Here is a 16,182-nt window from a genome sequence, read left to right on the forward strand (position 1 = left end):
GTTTACCTGTGGTATAGTCTCTAGCCTTCCTGCCTCGCCTGCTCGCCCTGCGTCTAGCCTTAGGTCAGCTCTGCTTCACAGCCTGACCCATTCATGTACCACAGTTACCTGGTAGTTAGTCATATTTTGTAAGCCTTAAATGTCTTGGTTTGGTTAATTTTAACTGTGTGCCTCTTAGTTTTGTTTAGCTCTATAAGTATTTTTTGACGCGTACCACCAAGCTCTTGTATGACTGATTCTCTGTTACTATTTCACTGGGTGACACAGGTCGAGCCCAGAAAAGGGATTTTGACAAAGGAAAAATCTGTTTCTGGGGAAGACCTGTGTCACCCAGTGACCCATCCCTGCACTTCCTTCCCACCCGGGTGATATACCAAGCTTGGTGGGTGCTAATTTTGGGATGACGTTGCGGTATCGTGATGACACTTGGTGGGTGAGCGGGCGTTATAACTGCACATCCATTTGGGACTTTGAGAATGGAGAGATCTGTTGGGCGAAGGCCTGTGATGGTGGTGTAAGTTCACCCCTAGTGTATATCGACATTGATTAGATGATCGCTCCGGGGTGGCCTTGGCATTCTAGATAGCTTTTTCTCTGGTATATTTAGCAATAATTATACCTAGAAATGTGCTAAATGGAACCATTTCACTGGGTGACACAGGTCTTCCCCCAGAAATAGATTTTTCCTTTGTCAAAATCCCTTATATGTGACATGAAGTTTATAAGGAAATGGCATCTCATGAATTAGGGATAGCATTAGTACACCTTATGTACGTAGTAGTAGTAGTAGTACTCAGTGTTTAGTCAACTATTTTTTTTTTTTTTTTTTTTTTTTTTAAGGGTAATGTATTAAGCTAACTTATGAAATTACAGTAACTTTAATTTCATAAATTACAGTAACTTTAATTTCATTTAAAAGTTAGTGTAATACTTTGGGAGCATGATTAGGGTCGTATTTAGTGTTTAAACTCTAGAAAAGAGCATTTATTAGCATTTTTAGTGACCTTACCAAACTTACGCGAATCTTCGACTTGCACGAGGGGTTCTGGAACCTAACCTCGCATAAGTTCGAAGTATTGCTGTATATCCTAAGGTTCTTGAGGAATCTACTAATAATAACACTGTTCATAAAGAAGGTGCATTCATGGACACTGAACAGTATTAAAATCTATCTTTAATAATAAGCTTCAAACTTAAATTTGTAAAACAAGCTATTTCTATTTTGATACACAGCATAGTAGGACTTTCAGTATGTCATCAAATAAACCTGATGATATAACCTTTTGGGGTCATCTGTTTGCAGTTTTGTAGATTTGCTAATGTACGTATTGAATGACAGTATTGCTTCATATTTAAGTGCCAGCTTTAGGTCAATAAATTGCATTGAAATGGGTTTTGTCATAGTAGATTGATTAAATTTATAAATAAATTTTGAAATAGAAAACTATTCATAATCATCAGATTTACTGATAACTTAATTATCGTTGAGGTATTTTGCCTTTTATACTGTAAATGATTAATAAAGGGTCTGGCATTTACGTTGTCTTTCCATTCTTTCATAAAATCTTTATATGAAAACCCAAATGGACAGAGTCAACTGAGGGCTCCAAAGTGAAAAGTTGGTTGACAAATAATTAATTATGAGGGAATAGAAAATAAAACCAATACACCTGAATTCAGGAAACATCAGCAGAAAGCAGGAATGGAATTTGTGCCTTGATAAAAAATTTGGAGACTAGAAGACTCCACAGCTGCACTAGGCAAACTATTCTACATGGTAGTTGTAGCCAAAATAAAACTTATATCAAACGCGTAGTATTAAACCTGATACTGTGCTAGAAAACAACAACACTGCTTGCAGCAGTGGGTTAGGTAAAGACAAGTGCAGATGATGTCGTCGTAGTACATTTTATGGAACAAGCATAGTTAACTCTTATGTCTATGCCACAAGTTGGCATTAAGGGAGTGCTGATGCCACAAGGCCCCATTATAAAGTAAATGACTGTTTCTACCTTATGGTTGAAGGGATTTGCTTAAAATTTTTACCATTTATTCTACAACTAATAATGAAAATTCTCTCATGGGGAAATTTAGAAAAATGACCTCTCAAGTTTATTTGTTTTGCAGTTAAAAAAATCATGGCATCACTTTTCAAAAATAATATCCAAAAATAAAAGTTACACAGAAAAGTGATTTTCCCGACGACGTAATAAAGATATAAATGGTGTAACACAAGTTTATGCAGTTATTTTGGGAAATGAAAGAAAAAGTAATTCAGAGCAGAAAATGTTCTATAAACATATAGATTTTAATGTTTTGTTTGTTGGTTAGGTGAATTTTAGAATAACTTATCATTAAATGGATGTCGGAGTGTGTTGTCGGGGATATGGGGCTGGGGGATGGAGCTGGTCAGTTCACCTGTTACTCTGAACAGTCTCACTTTTCTGCCAAGATAAGTGAGTGTGTCCAGGTTACAAGTGTCAGATTCCGGATTCATTTTGAGAACAAGAAACTAGAGACAATCCCTTACCATTCCAGTAATGTGGAATATGCAGATAAGATGTTTATTTATGGGTTTTGCAACAGTTCCATTTCTAGGTTACATGGTTGTGAACTCCACTGTTATACAAAATAGGAAATCGGCGATTAGGCCAATGTGAATAAAATACCTCCAATCAAATGTATTCTCTAGATACTGAACAAAGGGGAAAAAATGCATGACGTCAATGGTATTCACTGGATTCTGATAAAGGAAAGAAAAGAAAGCCTAATGGAATCTCCCCTCCATCAAAGATAGGCCTATTCATTAAATACTGATCAAAGATTTAAAATTTATTATCAAAAATCTCTCCATCTCCATCAAAAGTATTCGTCACACACCAATCAAAGGAAAAACACACCTATGAAAACACTTTTGTCTCTTGTCTGCTTATAAAGAATGGGAACATTATGGAAAATTCACTAAATTCATTTGTTCCTGTCAAAGGTAGCTTATTCATACAGTAATCGAAAAAGGTAAAAAAAGCTGACATTGTTCAAAGTGCAGTAGCCTCCCCACCTACAATCCCTTGTCATCATGATTACTGTACTGTCACTATCACTCATTCAGCATAGGCATAAGCCTAGTCTTGACTCCTGATTCAACAATTCCCTGACGAGCCGGCAGGACAGTTTGTGCTAGAATTCAACAATCACAAATAGATGTTACCAAGCATCATTTACACTACTTTCTTGATATGTAAAGCTAATCATTAAGATTATTTACATGAAGTCTGTGCACATGTGATTTACTAGTTGAAGGTAGTTCCTCGTTGGACGAGTCAGTAGAATTCTCAGCTAGCACTCTGCTAGGCCCGAGTTCAAGTCCCCGGCCGGCCAATGAAGAATTAGAGGAATTTGTTTCTGGTGATAGAAATTCATTTCTTGGTATAATGTGGTTCGGATTTCACAGTAAGCTGTAGTTCCCATTGCTAGGTAACCAATTGGCTCTTAGCCACTTAAAATAAGTCTAGTCCTTCGGGTCAGCCCGAGGAGAGCTCTTAATTAGCTCAGTGGTCTGGTTAAAGTAAGGTGTACTTGACTTTACTAGTTGAAGAGACTGTAATGTTACATTTTTCAATACCTTGCAATAGAAAATCATAATTAAAAGGCTAGCAGTTGAGTTGCCTAATGCACTTCATCAACCCTCCCTCCCACATCCCTGACTACACACTTTGACATCCCGTACGCACCACTTTACTTGACCGTATAATGATAACGGTTATTTTAAAAACTTACCTCACTGACAAACGAAGCCTTCAAATATATATGTATGTTTATAGAATATTTTTCTGCTCAGAATAACTTTCTTTTATTTCCCAAAATATTTACATAAACTCATGTTACACCCTGTAGTTATACTACACTCTGTAAAAGTTTCATTGAATTTAGTTCAGTCTTCTTGGAGAAATAAGCATTTAGTTTTGAAAAAAGTAAGTTTTGAGAAAACAAAAACCAAAAATTTTTGGACTTTAGAGAATCCTGAGAGAATCAGGACATCTTGAGCAAGTTATACCTATGTGATTATAACCTGTTTTCTCTATGATGCTACCGTTATAACCTGTTTTCTCTATGATGCTACCGTTAGAGAGAATGGGATATTTTAGTGCATAACAATTATTTTTTTTTTTTATAAATTTTTTACGCTACAGAATTTTGTGCAATATGTCGTTGACCGTACAAGCAATGAACAAAATTGTCCATGAAGCAATGTAAACTTTTTTTTAGCAATAACATTTCTAGATATGTTTATTTATATGTAAAACGGTCCAAAACAGTGTACAGTCAACCCCCGGTATTCAAGGGGGGTGTGCACCACTACCCCCCACTAATAGCTCAAATCTGTGACTACTTAAAACCCCTCTAAAAACGCTTATAAAAATGCTATACCTGAATATTTTAATAGTTTTATCACAAAAAGTGTATTTAGTCATGAAAATTATATGACAATACAGCAATATGTAAAAATTTCTCTATGAAAAATACTGCAAATTTTCAGCGAAGAATTTGTATATATGTTCCACACAGAAATCCACAAATAGGCGAAGCCATGAATCTAGAACTGTGAATGGGAGGGGTCCACATTATAACTCAAACTAGATCCTATCCAGGATTATTCATACAGACTTTTTTATACATTTTTGACAATTGGAACCAAGCTCAATATTTTTTTTAGCAATAACTTTTCAAGATATGTTTATTTACACATATAACAGTATATAACTACTTGATCCCATAAAGAATTTTCATACAGACTTTTTTTACAAATCATTTTACAATTTGTGGTTCGCAGTGCTATACAAGCAATGAACAAAATTGTCAATAAACCAATCTAAACATTTTTTTTAGGATTATCGCTTCAGGGTATGTTTATTGAGACATAAAAGCTAAAAATTGATAAAACAGTTGGAGGTGTTGACTAAAATTTGATAATTCCTTGAAACTTGGCAGTCGGCACTCCCCTTGAGAGCCGGCAAAACTCTATCAAAGAGTTCTGAGATGAGAGTCAGCACCTGAAGACCAACTGATTAAACCATACCATTTAAATGTAAATCAGAATGCAAAGGCAGTAGTGTTTTGGATTGACTAACTATGATGCTTTGAGCTTTAAAAAGGGTAAGCTTTATATACCAAAGCCTACTCCTGTTATGAATACTTGCCAGATATCTATTCAAGGATTCTGCAACTATTGACTTAAGGCATGCAGAAGGAACAACAGCTGGAAGAGTAGCATCATTGGTGTATGCAATCAACTTTTTCTCCAGACTGTGCCACATTTCACTAATATAGACAATAAAATATATGATTTACTAAGTAATATATGAAGGGTGTATAACCAGGGTGCTTGTGCATTGTATTATATCTAAGGTTGTAAGTGGAATGTTAACACAGTACTGATTAGCAATTTGTTTTTGTTCTTGCATAATGATAGATTTATTTTATTTAACAGTTATATATTCTGTTTTTAAACAGTCCAAGTTTATCATCTGTTTAGTGTATTGAAATATAGAATATACCATTTTACTGGTTTTGAGGCCTATCGTTATCCCTGCTTTTACAGTTTCCTTAACTGATTAGATGAAGAAGATGATCTACTGTGAAGATGTGGGCTGGTGAAAGCTATACAAAGACCTTAAGCTACTGCTAGGTCTTAAGTGTTGCTCTTGGTATTTTCATCCTAATTATGAGTAAAAGTTACACAGTACACATCTGTCATTGTAAGGTTTGTTGCTTTTTCAGGCCTACTTCAGAGCAGGCCAGGCTGCACTAAAGCAAGGAAAGTATGCAGACGCTAAGGAATTTGGATTGAGAGGTCGGTTTCTCTGTGGGGATGCCAAAGATCTGCAGATTTTAATTGATGAAGCAGAAAGTAAATTATCTGAGATAAAGGGAGGTAAAGGTTAGTTTAAATGTTGACTTGTTTCTACACAGAGGACAAAGAGCATTTCCTAATGTTATTACATTATACTGTATTTGCAGCAAAAAATGTCATAACAGTAGGTGGCCATTAGATAACATGTAAGATCTAAACATATAATTTACCATAGATTAAACTTAATGAATCATATGGTTTTCAGATTGTTAAATCTCAGAATTAAAATTTTAATAAGGAGAGTATGATACATAATCTTGTCAGAGTAAGTATTTATTTAAAAAACATGCTTAATAATTTAGAAATTGTTTTGACACAGCTTAGGATAGCGTGTTGTGTCTGGTTTTTTTTCCAGTTAACTTGCATTAGTTTTAAGCAAACCTTTCATTCATGTAGAGCCCAAATCATACCCAGGGAGTCCCAAAATACCCATTCTTTAGTCTTAAGTCTTATGACTTACCTGTGATGTTTGAGATGTTGTAAAAACTCAACATCTAGACTTACTGGTGACGGATATGGGCATCATAAAAAAGAAATCAATTAAGATAGAATACTAATTTTCATGCTTTGTGGATAGGTTTTGTTTCCATCTGTAGAGGGATGAAAAGAGGTGATGAGCAAAGGCTTTTGAACAAGCTTGCATCTTGTGCTATGGCCTGTAAAGCAGTGATCTTGATCAGTCTTGTCATGCTTGCATGCTTGTACAATGGTAAGCATCTTCTTTCATCTCCCACATGAAAATTGTTATATCTCCATTATTTGTGATCTGATTTTTTCATATTTCAATAATCTTTCATCACTGCATATATCACTGACAATGTCAAAGAAAGTAAGTGTGAAGGGCAAGAGCCCTGACGTGAGCATAATCTCAGGGAAGTTGGTTAAAAATGGAGATATAGTTTGATGAGTATATCTGTTGCCTTCTGAGATTCTGGTTTCTAAAGTTGGAGCAACCTGACCAAATGCATGTATGTGACAGTGTTATTTAGGTCATGGTTTGAAGACTGCAAAACTCGCTTTAGTCTCTGCTGTCTAGCATGAATGGGTAAAAGATTCCTCAAATATTTTTTGATACAGTATGTCCCCCATAGTCGCGGGGGTTAGGGACCACAACCACCTGCATTCAGCGAAAATCCACGTTAAGTTGGTATCCCCCTCCAAAAAGGCTTATGACTGGCTATTTAAGTAGTTCAAATGCCAAAAGCTTCCCCCCCCCATAAAAATGCTTATAACTGTCTTTTAATAGTTCAAACACCAAATATACCTTAAACTATCATCTTAAAACACTTTAATATAATTTCAAAGTGATCTTACAACATTACCAGTAAAACTATATGTCTTACAGCTAAGTGTGAAAGCTGAATGCAAGTCCCCCCTACATACAAGCGCAGCCGTTTTCTCTCTTACAGTATTGAAGCTGTCCCATTTTCTTTTTTCAGATAGGGGAAACATTGGGAATTCACAAGTAGACAGATAGGGGAAACTTTGGGAATTCACAAGTAGAGTTAAATATTGTACAGTACTTAAATATTTAAATATGCATTGAAAAAAGTACTAAATTATAAATGCAATCAACAGTGATAGAATATTCTCGTGTATGTAGTACATGTTACAGTGATTTACTGATTTTCGTATGTTAACCCTTAAACGCCGAGCCTCTATTTACAAAAACGTCTCCTGTACGCCGGCGGCGTTCAGGAGTTAGTGCCGAAGCGGAAAAAAAAGTTTTTTTCAAAAAATCACAGCACGCTTAGTTTTTAAGATTAAGAGTTCATTTTTGGCTCCTTTTCTTGTCATTGCCTGAAGTTTAGTATGCAACCATCAGAAATGAAAAAAATATCATTATCACATATAAATATTGAAATATATGACAGCGCAAAAAAAATTGTTCATATATAATTTTATACAAATCGCGCTGTGAGCAAAACGGTTAAAGCTAATGGGTTATTTTGTTTTTCTTTGTTTTGTACACTAAATTGCAATGATTTTGGTATATAACAAATTGTAAAACGATCAAAGCAACACAGAGAAAATATTATCACAAAATGATGCATGGATTAAGTAACGCCGCGGACGTAAAAAAAAAGTTTTTCAAAAATTCACCATAAATCGAAATATTGTGCTAGAGACTTCCCGTTTGTTGAAAAATGAAGATAATTGATTGAATATTACTAGACTGTAAGTTTTTAGCATACAATTGCAGTTTTCGACCATTTCGGTCGAGTTAAAGTTGACCACCTAAAAGTCAAATTTTTCTATTTATCGTGATTTATATGAAAATATTTCAAAACTGATAAAAGCTACAACCATGAGTTATTTTTTGTTGTATTGTACATGAAATTGCGCACATTTTCATATATAAAACTTTATGTAATGACTAATATAAAACGGTGCAAATATTACGACAACATGACGAAAGAATTTGAGATGTTCGGCCGAGTTACCACGCAGACATAAGGAAAATGTTTTTTTCAAAAATTCACCATAAATCGAAATATTGTGCTAGAGACTTCCAATTTATTGCACAATGAAGGTACATGATTGAATATTACTAGAATGTAAGAGTTTTAGCTTACAATTGCGTTTTTACCATTTTCGGTCGAGTTAAAGTTGACCGAAGGTTGAAATTTTGGCAGTTATCGTGATTTATGTGAAAATATTTCAAAACTGATAAAAGCTACAACTATGAGCTATTTTCTGTTGTATTCTACATGAAATTGCACACATTTTCATATATAAAAGTTTATGTAACGACTAATGTAAAACGATGCAAACATTACGACAACGTGTGAAAGAATTTCTGAGATGTTCGCCAAGTTACCGCTTCATAAACGTAAGGAAAAAGTTTTTTTTTTTTTTTTTTTTTTTTTTTTTTTTCACCATAAATCGAAATATTGTGCTAGAGACTTCCAGTTTGTTGCAAAATGAAGGTACATGATTGAATATTAATAGAATGTAAGAGTTTTAGCTTATAATTGTGTTTTTTTACCATTTCGGTCGAGTTAAAGTTGACCGAAGGTTGAAATTTTGGCAGTTATCGTGATTTATATGAAAATATTTCAAAACTGATAAAAGCTACAACCATGAGTTATTTTCTGTTGTATTGTACATGAAATTGCGCACATTTCCATATATAAAACTTTATGTAACGACTAATATAAAACGGTGCAAACATTACGACAACGTGACAAAAGAATTTCTGGCGCGGACGTAAGGAAAAAGTTTTTTTCAAAAATTCACCATAAATCGAAATACTGTGATAGAGACTTCCAATTGGTTGCAAAATGAAGGTAAATGATTGAATATTACTAGAATGTAAGAGTTTTAGCTTACAATTGCGTTTTTTAACCATTTCGGTAGAGTCAAAGTTGACCGAAGGTTGAAATTTTGGCAGTTATCGTGATTTATATGAAAATATCTCCAAACTGATGAAAGCTACAACCATGGGTTGTATTTTGCTGTATTTTAAATGAAATTGCGCACATTTTCATATATAAAACTTTATGTAACGGCTAATATAGAACAGTGCAAAAATTACGACAAAATGACAAAAGAATTTATGAAATTTTCGGCCGAGTTACCGCTCGGGCGTAAGAAAAAAGTTTTTTTCAAAAATTCACCATAAATCGAAATATTGTACTAGAGACTTCCAATTTGTTGCAAAATGAAGGTACATGATTGAATATTACTAGAATGTAAGAGTTTTAGCTTTCAATTGCGTTTTTCGACCATTTCGGACGAGTCAAAGTTGACCGAAGGTTGACATTTTTTGTAGTAGACGTACGGTACGTCCACTTGGCACCCAACAGACAATTTTAGTCGACGTATGATACGTCCAGTAGGCGTTTAAGGGTTAATAATAATCTAAAATATCAATAAAGTGCTATTTCATTTACAGAAACCATTTACACTGTACAGTACTATTATTTTGATCTGTTATCATTGTAATATTTAAAAAAAAAATCAATCTTCTCGACATTTGTAATGTTTACGTTCTGAGAATCAGCTCATTTGAGCCTACTACCGAAAGAATTAGGAAAAATATTTTTTAGTTGCTAAAAGAAATTAATTTATTAATGGAATTAGTTTTAATTTTGTACATAAAAGTTTATTGATACAGCCATTCATATTTCATTGAGAGAGAGAGAGAGAGAGAGAGAGAGAGAGAGAGAGAGAGAGAGAGAGAGAGAGAGAGAGAGAGAGAGAGTGTGCGCACAGTAGTTGGGGATGAGACTTAACTTGACAGGCTGGGGAGGAAAGTATACAGTAACCTGTGTTGCTTACATATGAAATTTGGATTTTAAATGTTTTTGCGGTGATTAGAGATGAAACATCAACAGTGATAAAATATTCTCTTGTGTACTGTTATAATATATGGGATAATCATAGAGTCAACTAAACTTGTAATGAAGTACGGTTCAGTAAATCAGAGAAGGAAAAATATGGCAACATGGACCTACAATAAAAATAATTACAAATGTCGGAACAGTCATTTTTTTATACATACTACAATGATAATAGATCAGCATAATACAATATAAATGGATTTTGTAAGTGAACATTTTGTTGATATTTTGCTCTTTTTTCATTAAAGGATATGCATATTGAGAGAAAGAGAGAGAGAGTGGGGGTTGAACCAAGGTGTTTATGCACATTGGTAAGCTGTTTTGTGATTTTGCAGGATTTTACTTTAGCAATTTCTGTTTATACAGTACTAATATTAATATTTGCAAATTAGTAAATCATTTTTTATCGTAGAAAATATGTTTAGTCATGAAAATAAAATGAAAATACAGCAATTATTGAATATTGCTCTATGAAAAAATTTATAAATTAGTGAATTTTCCACGATATATTGGGAGATAAGTTCCACAGAAAAACCCACGATTGCTGATCCGCGTTCTAATGGGGACCCACTGTACTTAAAATTTATTGGAATTTTCAGAAGAGTGTGTTGTCCTTACCAAATTCATATCAAATGATTCAGTGTTTGGGATTGGTTTTGGGAGATTCCCTTTAATTTGACTTTAGAAAATAATATCTTAGTGTTTAGATGTTTTCCAATTTCCTTTGTTGGAATACTGGCCATCCTCCCATCCCCTTCTTCCGACAGTGACCTCCATTTATGCAAAACCAAGACCATAGTTACTACCTATTTATGGTTTTTATCATTCATGTGCTACTCTGCTTCGTCTGTCTACAAGATATGTATGGTGTGTATTATGTACATGCTACTTGGCTGCTTCTGTCTACAAGATACAGTGTAAAATTGCATGCCTTGGGATATTTGGACTGATTGAGGTGTCTTATGTGATTGATGGGTTTTTAGGAAAAGGTAAAAGATTTACAAATTGACCTATGGAATTTTTACTAATACCTTGAAATATGATTTAGTTCTCTAATCGACAATGCTGCTGTTTTACAGCAGAACTGTGTGCTATAAGTTCAGCAGTAAAATTAGTGAAAAGATTTAATTTAGGTTAATTTTCTGTGACTGTGAAAATTAGAGGAAATTAAAGTTAAATATCTTGGATAGCTAAGTAGGAAGACACCATAGAGAATTACTGAGAATTAAAAGGCAAAAAGCAGTCCTGGTGGAACGGAAAGCATATTGCAAAGAATGTGTAGTACCAGCTTCAATATGACTTGTGTGGCTATTGTAAGAGGTATTGGATTCCCCAGGTATAGGTAATGAATAGGAAGAAATAACCCTGTTACCCTGGTTTTTTTGTGGTTTTTATGTTTCCTTTCTTTTTTTTCAGCCCGAAATAACAAGAATAAAAAAGGCTCCAGAATATTATTTAATGGCAGTTTTAATGATGAAGAAAATGTAGATCCCAATGTGAAGGGTTCATTGGAGTAAGTATATTTATTTTTACTTTTCATTATTTTAAAAGAAACATGCTTCTCAAGAAGTTTTATAATGATAGTAATGACACCTTAATTTTGACAGTACATAGAGGGTTTGCCCTCACTGATAAGTAATGACATCCTGTAATAAAAAAAATTTACGTATAGCTAAAACAGTACCGTGGAATGCTTATTTTGAGCCAACTTGCATAACTTACAGTGTACATTGATACCATATGAGGTCATTATTAGCTTATCCTAATTGGTACAGTAATCCCTTGTATATCTAGTTTAATACATCCAAGGCCCTGCTGGATGTGGGAAATTTACAGACATCGTGATAAAACACTTTATGGATGGAAAACAGCAACTTGTAACTTTTTTTTTTTTTTTTTCTTCAATACACACTACTGCAAACACTTCTAATCAAACTGAATGCACTGTACAATACTGTAAACAAATTAAAGACCAAACTGTTTGGCATACTGTGTATAAAATGTATAAAAAAAATTTAACAGTGAAAAATTCTCTCTCTCTCTCTCTCTCTCTCTCTCTCTCTCTCTCTCTCTCTCTCTCTCTCTCTCTCTCTCTCTCTCTCTCTCTCTCTCTCTCTCTCTCTTATATCTTCGTTCTTGATGTAATTCATTTCAAGTTACAGTGCAGTACTTTACGTATCCTTCAATAAAATATGAATTATCATAAATATAAAAACGGGAAACAAAAGCTCATGCAAATCAGAGTCTACCCAGCCCTCTTCACCTATCCAACACTTTATTCTCACCCCCTACCAGCTAGGGAAATTGCTCCCCAACTCCACCCACCTTCCAAAACAACCCCTTCTCTGAGTGACTTCCTCTACAGAGCCTTGCTGCCCCTCCTCTCCAGTGGCACCCAGCCATCCAAACCCCACCCCCCAATCCCATTGTAAACTTCTCCAGGCCTCCCCCATCCCCGAAGCCCTTTCTCAGTCTGTTCATGAGTGCAAGTGGTGTTAGCAACACTGCCAACCATCATAGAGTGATTTAAAAAAAACTTTTAAAATTTATAAATATCTTTTGGACCTTGGTCCCTGGTCCGGGTGCGTCAGATATGTTAGAGTTCTAGGTAATGGCAATCCAGATACTTGAAGGATTATTGTGTATATATATATGTGTGTGTATGTAGCCTTTGGAATTACCACTTGTTTTTCTTCTATATTGCCCTTGGAAATGTTATCATACAAACGACGTACATCTAAGTTTTCCTTAGTTCATTATCCTGAGCAGGCCTCTAGTTTTTTGACAACTTTCATTGCACTTGAATAATTCATTTATTCTCAGTGAGGAGGGCAACACTTAATGCAGCATAAAGATCATTTACAAGGTTGGTTAACAATTGAAAGTAAAATTAAGCAAAAGCTTTACTTTGAGGGGGCCGCCAACAGCCGAATTTCAAGGAATTATCAAATTTTAGTTATTAACAGTTTTCAACTGTTTTATGTCTAAATAAACATATCCTGAAGCAATAATGCTAAAAAAAATTTAGATTAGTTTATTAACAATTTTGTTCATGTATGGCACTGTGAACCACAAATTGTGAAAAAGATTCTTAAAGAAGTCTGTATTAATAATTCAGGATAGGTCCAAGTGAGTTATGGACTGTTTTCGAAAATTTTATGCATAAATAAACATATCTAGAAACATTATTGCTAAAAAAGAATGTTTAGATTCATCGCTTGTATGGCACTGTGATTGACAGATTGTAAAATAAGTAAGGGTCTATGAATGATCTTAGATTGTATCAAGTTTGACACACTATTTTGGACCATTTTACGTGTAAATAAACATATCTTGAAACGTTATTGCTAAAAGAAATGGTTAGATTGGTTCATGGACAACTTTCTTCATCGCTTGTATAACACTGTGAACGAAAAAAAAAAAAAAGTGAAAATGAATGTGATAGATAAAATTTATTAAAAAATAATTGTTCCCCATTAAAATAACCCATTTTCTCTAGCATTACTGTAATAGACAAAATGGCTTAAGTTATCTAAATATTTTTTATTTTCTCCCGTTTTTGAGTCCCAAAATATTAGTTTTGCGGTTTCCTGAAAAGTTTTTTTTTTTTTTTTTTTTTATACTAAATGCTGCAATCTCCAAGAAGACTGAAACAAGACTTGTGTTTATTCAGTACAGTATTATTTGTGAATTAGTTGTCAAAGTTTTAAGGAAATAACCTTCAATCTTTAGGTATAAAGTCATTTACTTTACAGAATGGGGCCTTATGACATCAGCACTCCCCATAAATGTAAATTTTATTTAATATTTAATATATGAATCTAGGGAGAGCACAATTCTATTCATTTGATTATATTGTAAATTTCGGGGCATGTTTCTTATATGATGAAATAGTTTTATTGCAAAAGTCAGTTTTCTAACGGTCATAGTTTCATAGTTACTACAAAATAAGCTACAATTTTTCTCTTTTGCTGTTTTCTCAAAACTTAATTTTTCCAAAAATAAATGCTTCAGTCTTCAAGATGACTGAACCAAATTCAATGAAATATTTACGGCTTCTATAATAACTACATACCTATAATTACAAGCGTGGAAAATTATATGTGAGTGTACCTTTTTTTTACTATATTATTTTTGAAAAGTTACAAAATGGTTTTTCCAACTGCAAAAATTATGAACTTGAGGTCGAATATCTTTATTTCCCAATGTGTATTTTTTCGGTATTAGCTGTATAATAAGTGCTAAAAATTTTAAGTGAATCCCTTCAATCATAAGGTAGAATGAAGCAATTTCTGTATAATGGGGCCTTATGGCGTCAGTGTGCCCCTTAACCCTTAAACGCCGGCTGGACGTATCGTACGTCGACTAAAATTGTCTGTTGGGTGCCGAGTGGACGTACCGCATGTCGACTACAAAAAGTTTCAACCTTCGGTCAACTTTGACTTGACCAAAATGGTCGAAAAACGCAATTGTAAGCTAAAACTCTTACATTCTAGTAATATTCAATCATTTACCTTCATTTTGCAACAAATTGGAAGTCTAGCACAATATCCGATTTATGGTGAATTTAAAAAAAAAACTTTTTCCTTACGTCCGCGCGGTAACTCGGCCGAAAATTTCAGAAATTCTTTCGTCATTTTGTCGTAATTTTTGCAACATTTTATATTAGCCGTTGCATAAAGTTCTATGTATGAAAATGTGCGCAGTTTCATGTAAAATACAACAAAAAACAACCCATGGTTGTAGCTTTTATCAGTTTGGAAATATTTTCATATAAATCAGGATAAGTGCCAAAATTTCAACCTTCGGTCAACTTTAACTCGAGCGAAATGGTTGAAAAACGCAATTTTAAGCTAAAACTCTTACATTCTAGTAATATTCAATCATGTACCTTCATTTTGCAACAGATTGGAAGTCTCTAGCACAATATTTCGATTTATGGTGAATTTTTAAAAAAACTTTTCCCTTACGTCCGTGTGCGGTAACTGCCGAACATCTCTGAAATTCTTTCGTCACTTTGTCGTAATGTTTGCACCGTTTTATATTAGTTGTTACGTAAAGTTCTATATATGAAAATGTGCGCAATTTCATGTAGAATACAACAGAAAGTAACTCATGGTTGTAGCTTTTATCAGTTTTGAAATATTTTCGTATAAATCACGATAAGTGCCAAAATTTCAACCTTCTGTCAACTTTAACTCGACCAAAATGGTCGAAAAACGCATTTGTAAGCTAAAACTTTTACATTCTAGTAATATTCAATCATTTACCTTCATTTTGCAACAAATTGGAAGTCTCTAGCACAATATTTCGATTTATGGTGAACTTTTGAAAAAATTTTTCCTTACGTCCGCGCGGTAACTCTGCCGAACATCTCAGAAATTCTTTCATCACTTTGTCGTAATGTTTGCACCATTTTATATTAGTCGTTACATAAAGTTTTATATATGAAAATGTGCGCAATTTCATGTAGAATACAACAAAAAATAACTCATGGTTGTAGCTTTTATCAGTTTTGAAATATTTTCATATAAATCACGATAAATAGAAGAAATTCTACCTTCGGTCAACTTTAACTCGACCGAAATGGTCGGAAACTGCAATTGTAAGCTAAAACACTTACAGTCTAGTAATATTCAATCAATTACCTTCATTTTGCAACAAATTGGAAGTCTCTAGCACAATATTTCGATTTATGGTGAATTTAAAAAAAAAAACTTATTTTTTACGTCCGCACGTTACGAATTCATGCATCATTTTGTGATAATATTTTCTCTGTGTTGCTTTGATCGTTTTACAATTTGTTATATACCAAAATCATCACAGTTAAGTGTACAATACAAAGAAAAAAAATAACTCGTTAGCTTTAACCGTTTTGCTCACAGCGCGATTTGTATACAATTATATATGACATTTTTGTTTGCG

General features: G+C 33.8%; 1 protein-coding gene across 6 annotated transcripts in view; it reads left to right on the forward strand.

The window, feature by feature from the left end:
- The window catches only part of LOC136850230 (E3 ubiquitin-protein ligase TTC3-like), a 477,716-nt gene that overhangs the window by 141,744 nt on the left and 319,790 nt on the right, over nucleotides 1-16,182 (forward strand). For all 6 annotated transcript variants that reach the window (XM_067123873.1, XM_067123870.1, XM_067123869.1 and 3 more), the window contains 2 exons: nucleotides 5,779-5,938; nucleotides 11,674-11,770. Coding sequence is in view for 4 of the 6 variants with exons in the window: in XM_067123870.1 (XP_066979971.1) it covers nucleotides 5,779-5,938; nucleotides 11,674-11,770 (257 nt within the window). In the remaining 2 variants the exon portion in view is untranslated. The remainder of the gene's footprint in view (nucleotides 1-5,778; nucleotides 5,939-11,673; nucleotides 11,771-16,182) is intronic.

The sequence above is a fragment of the Macrobrachium rosenbergii genome, chromosome 21, assembly GCF_040412425.1.
Source record: "Macrobrachium rosenbergii isolate ZJJX-2024 chromosome 21, ASM4041242v1, whole genome shotgun sequence".
NCBI lineage: Eukaryota > Metazoa > Arthropoda > Malacostraca > Decapoda > Palaemonidae > Macrobrachium > Macrobrachium rosenbergii.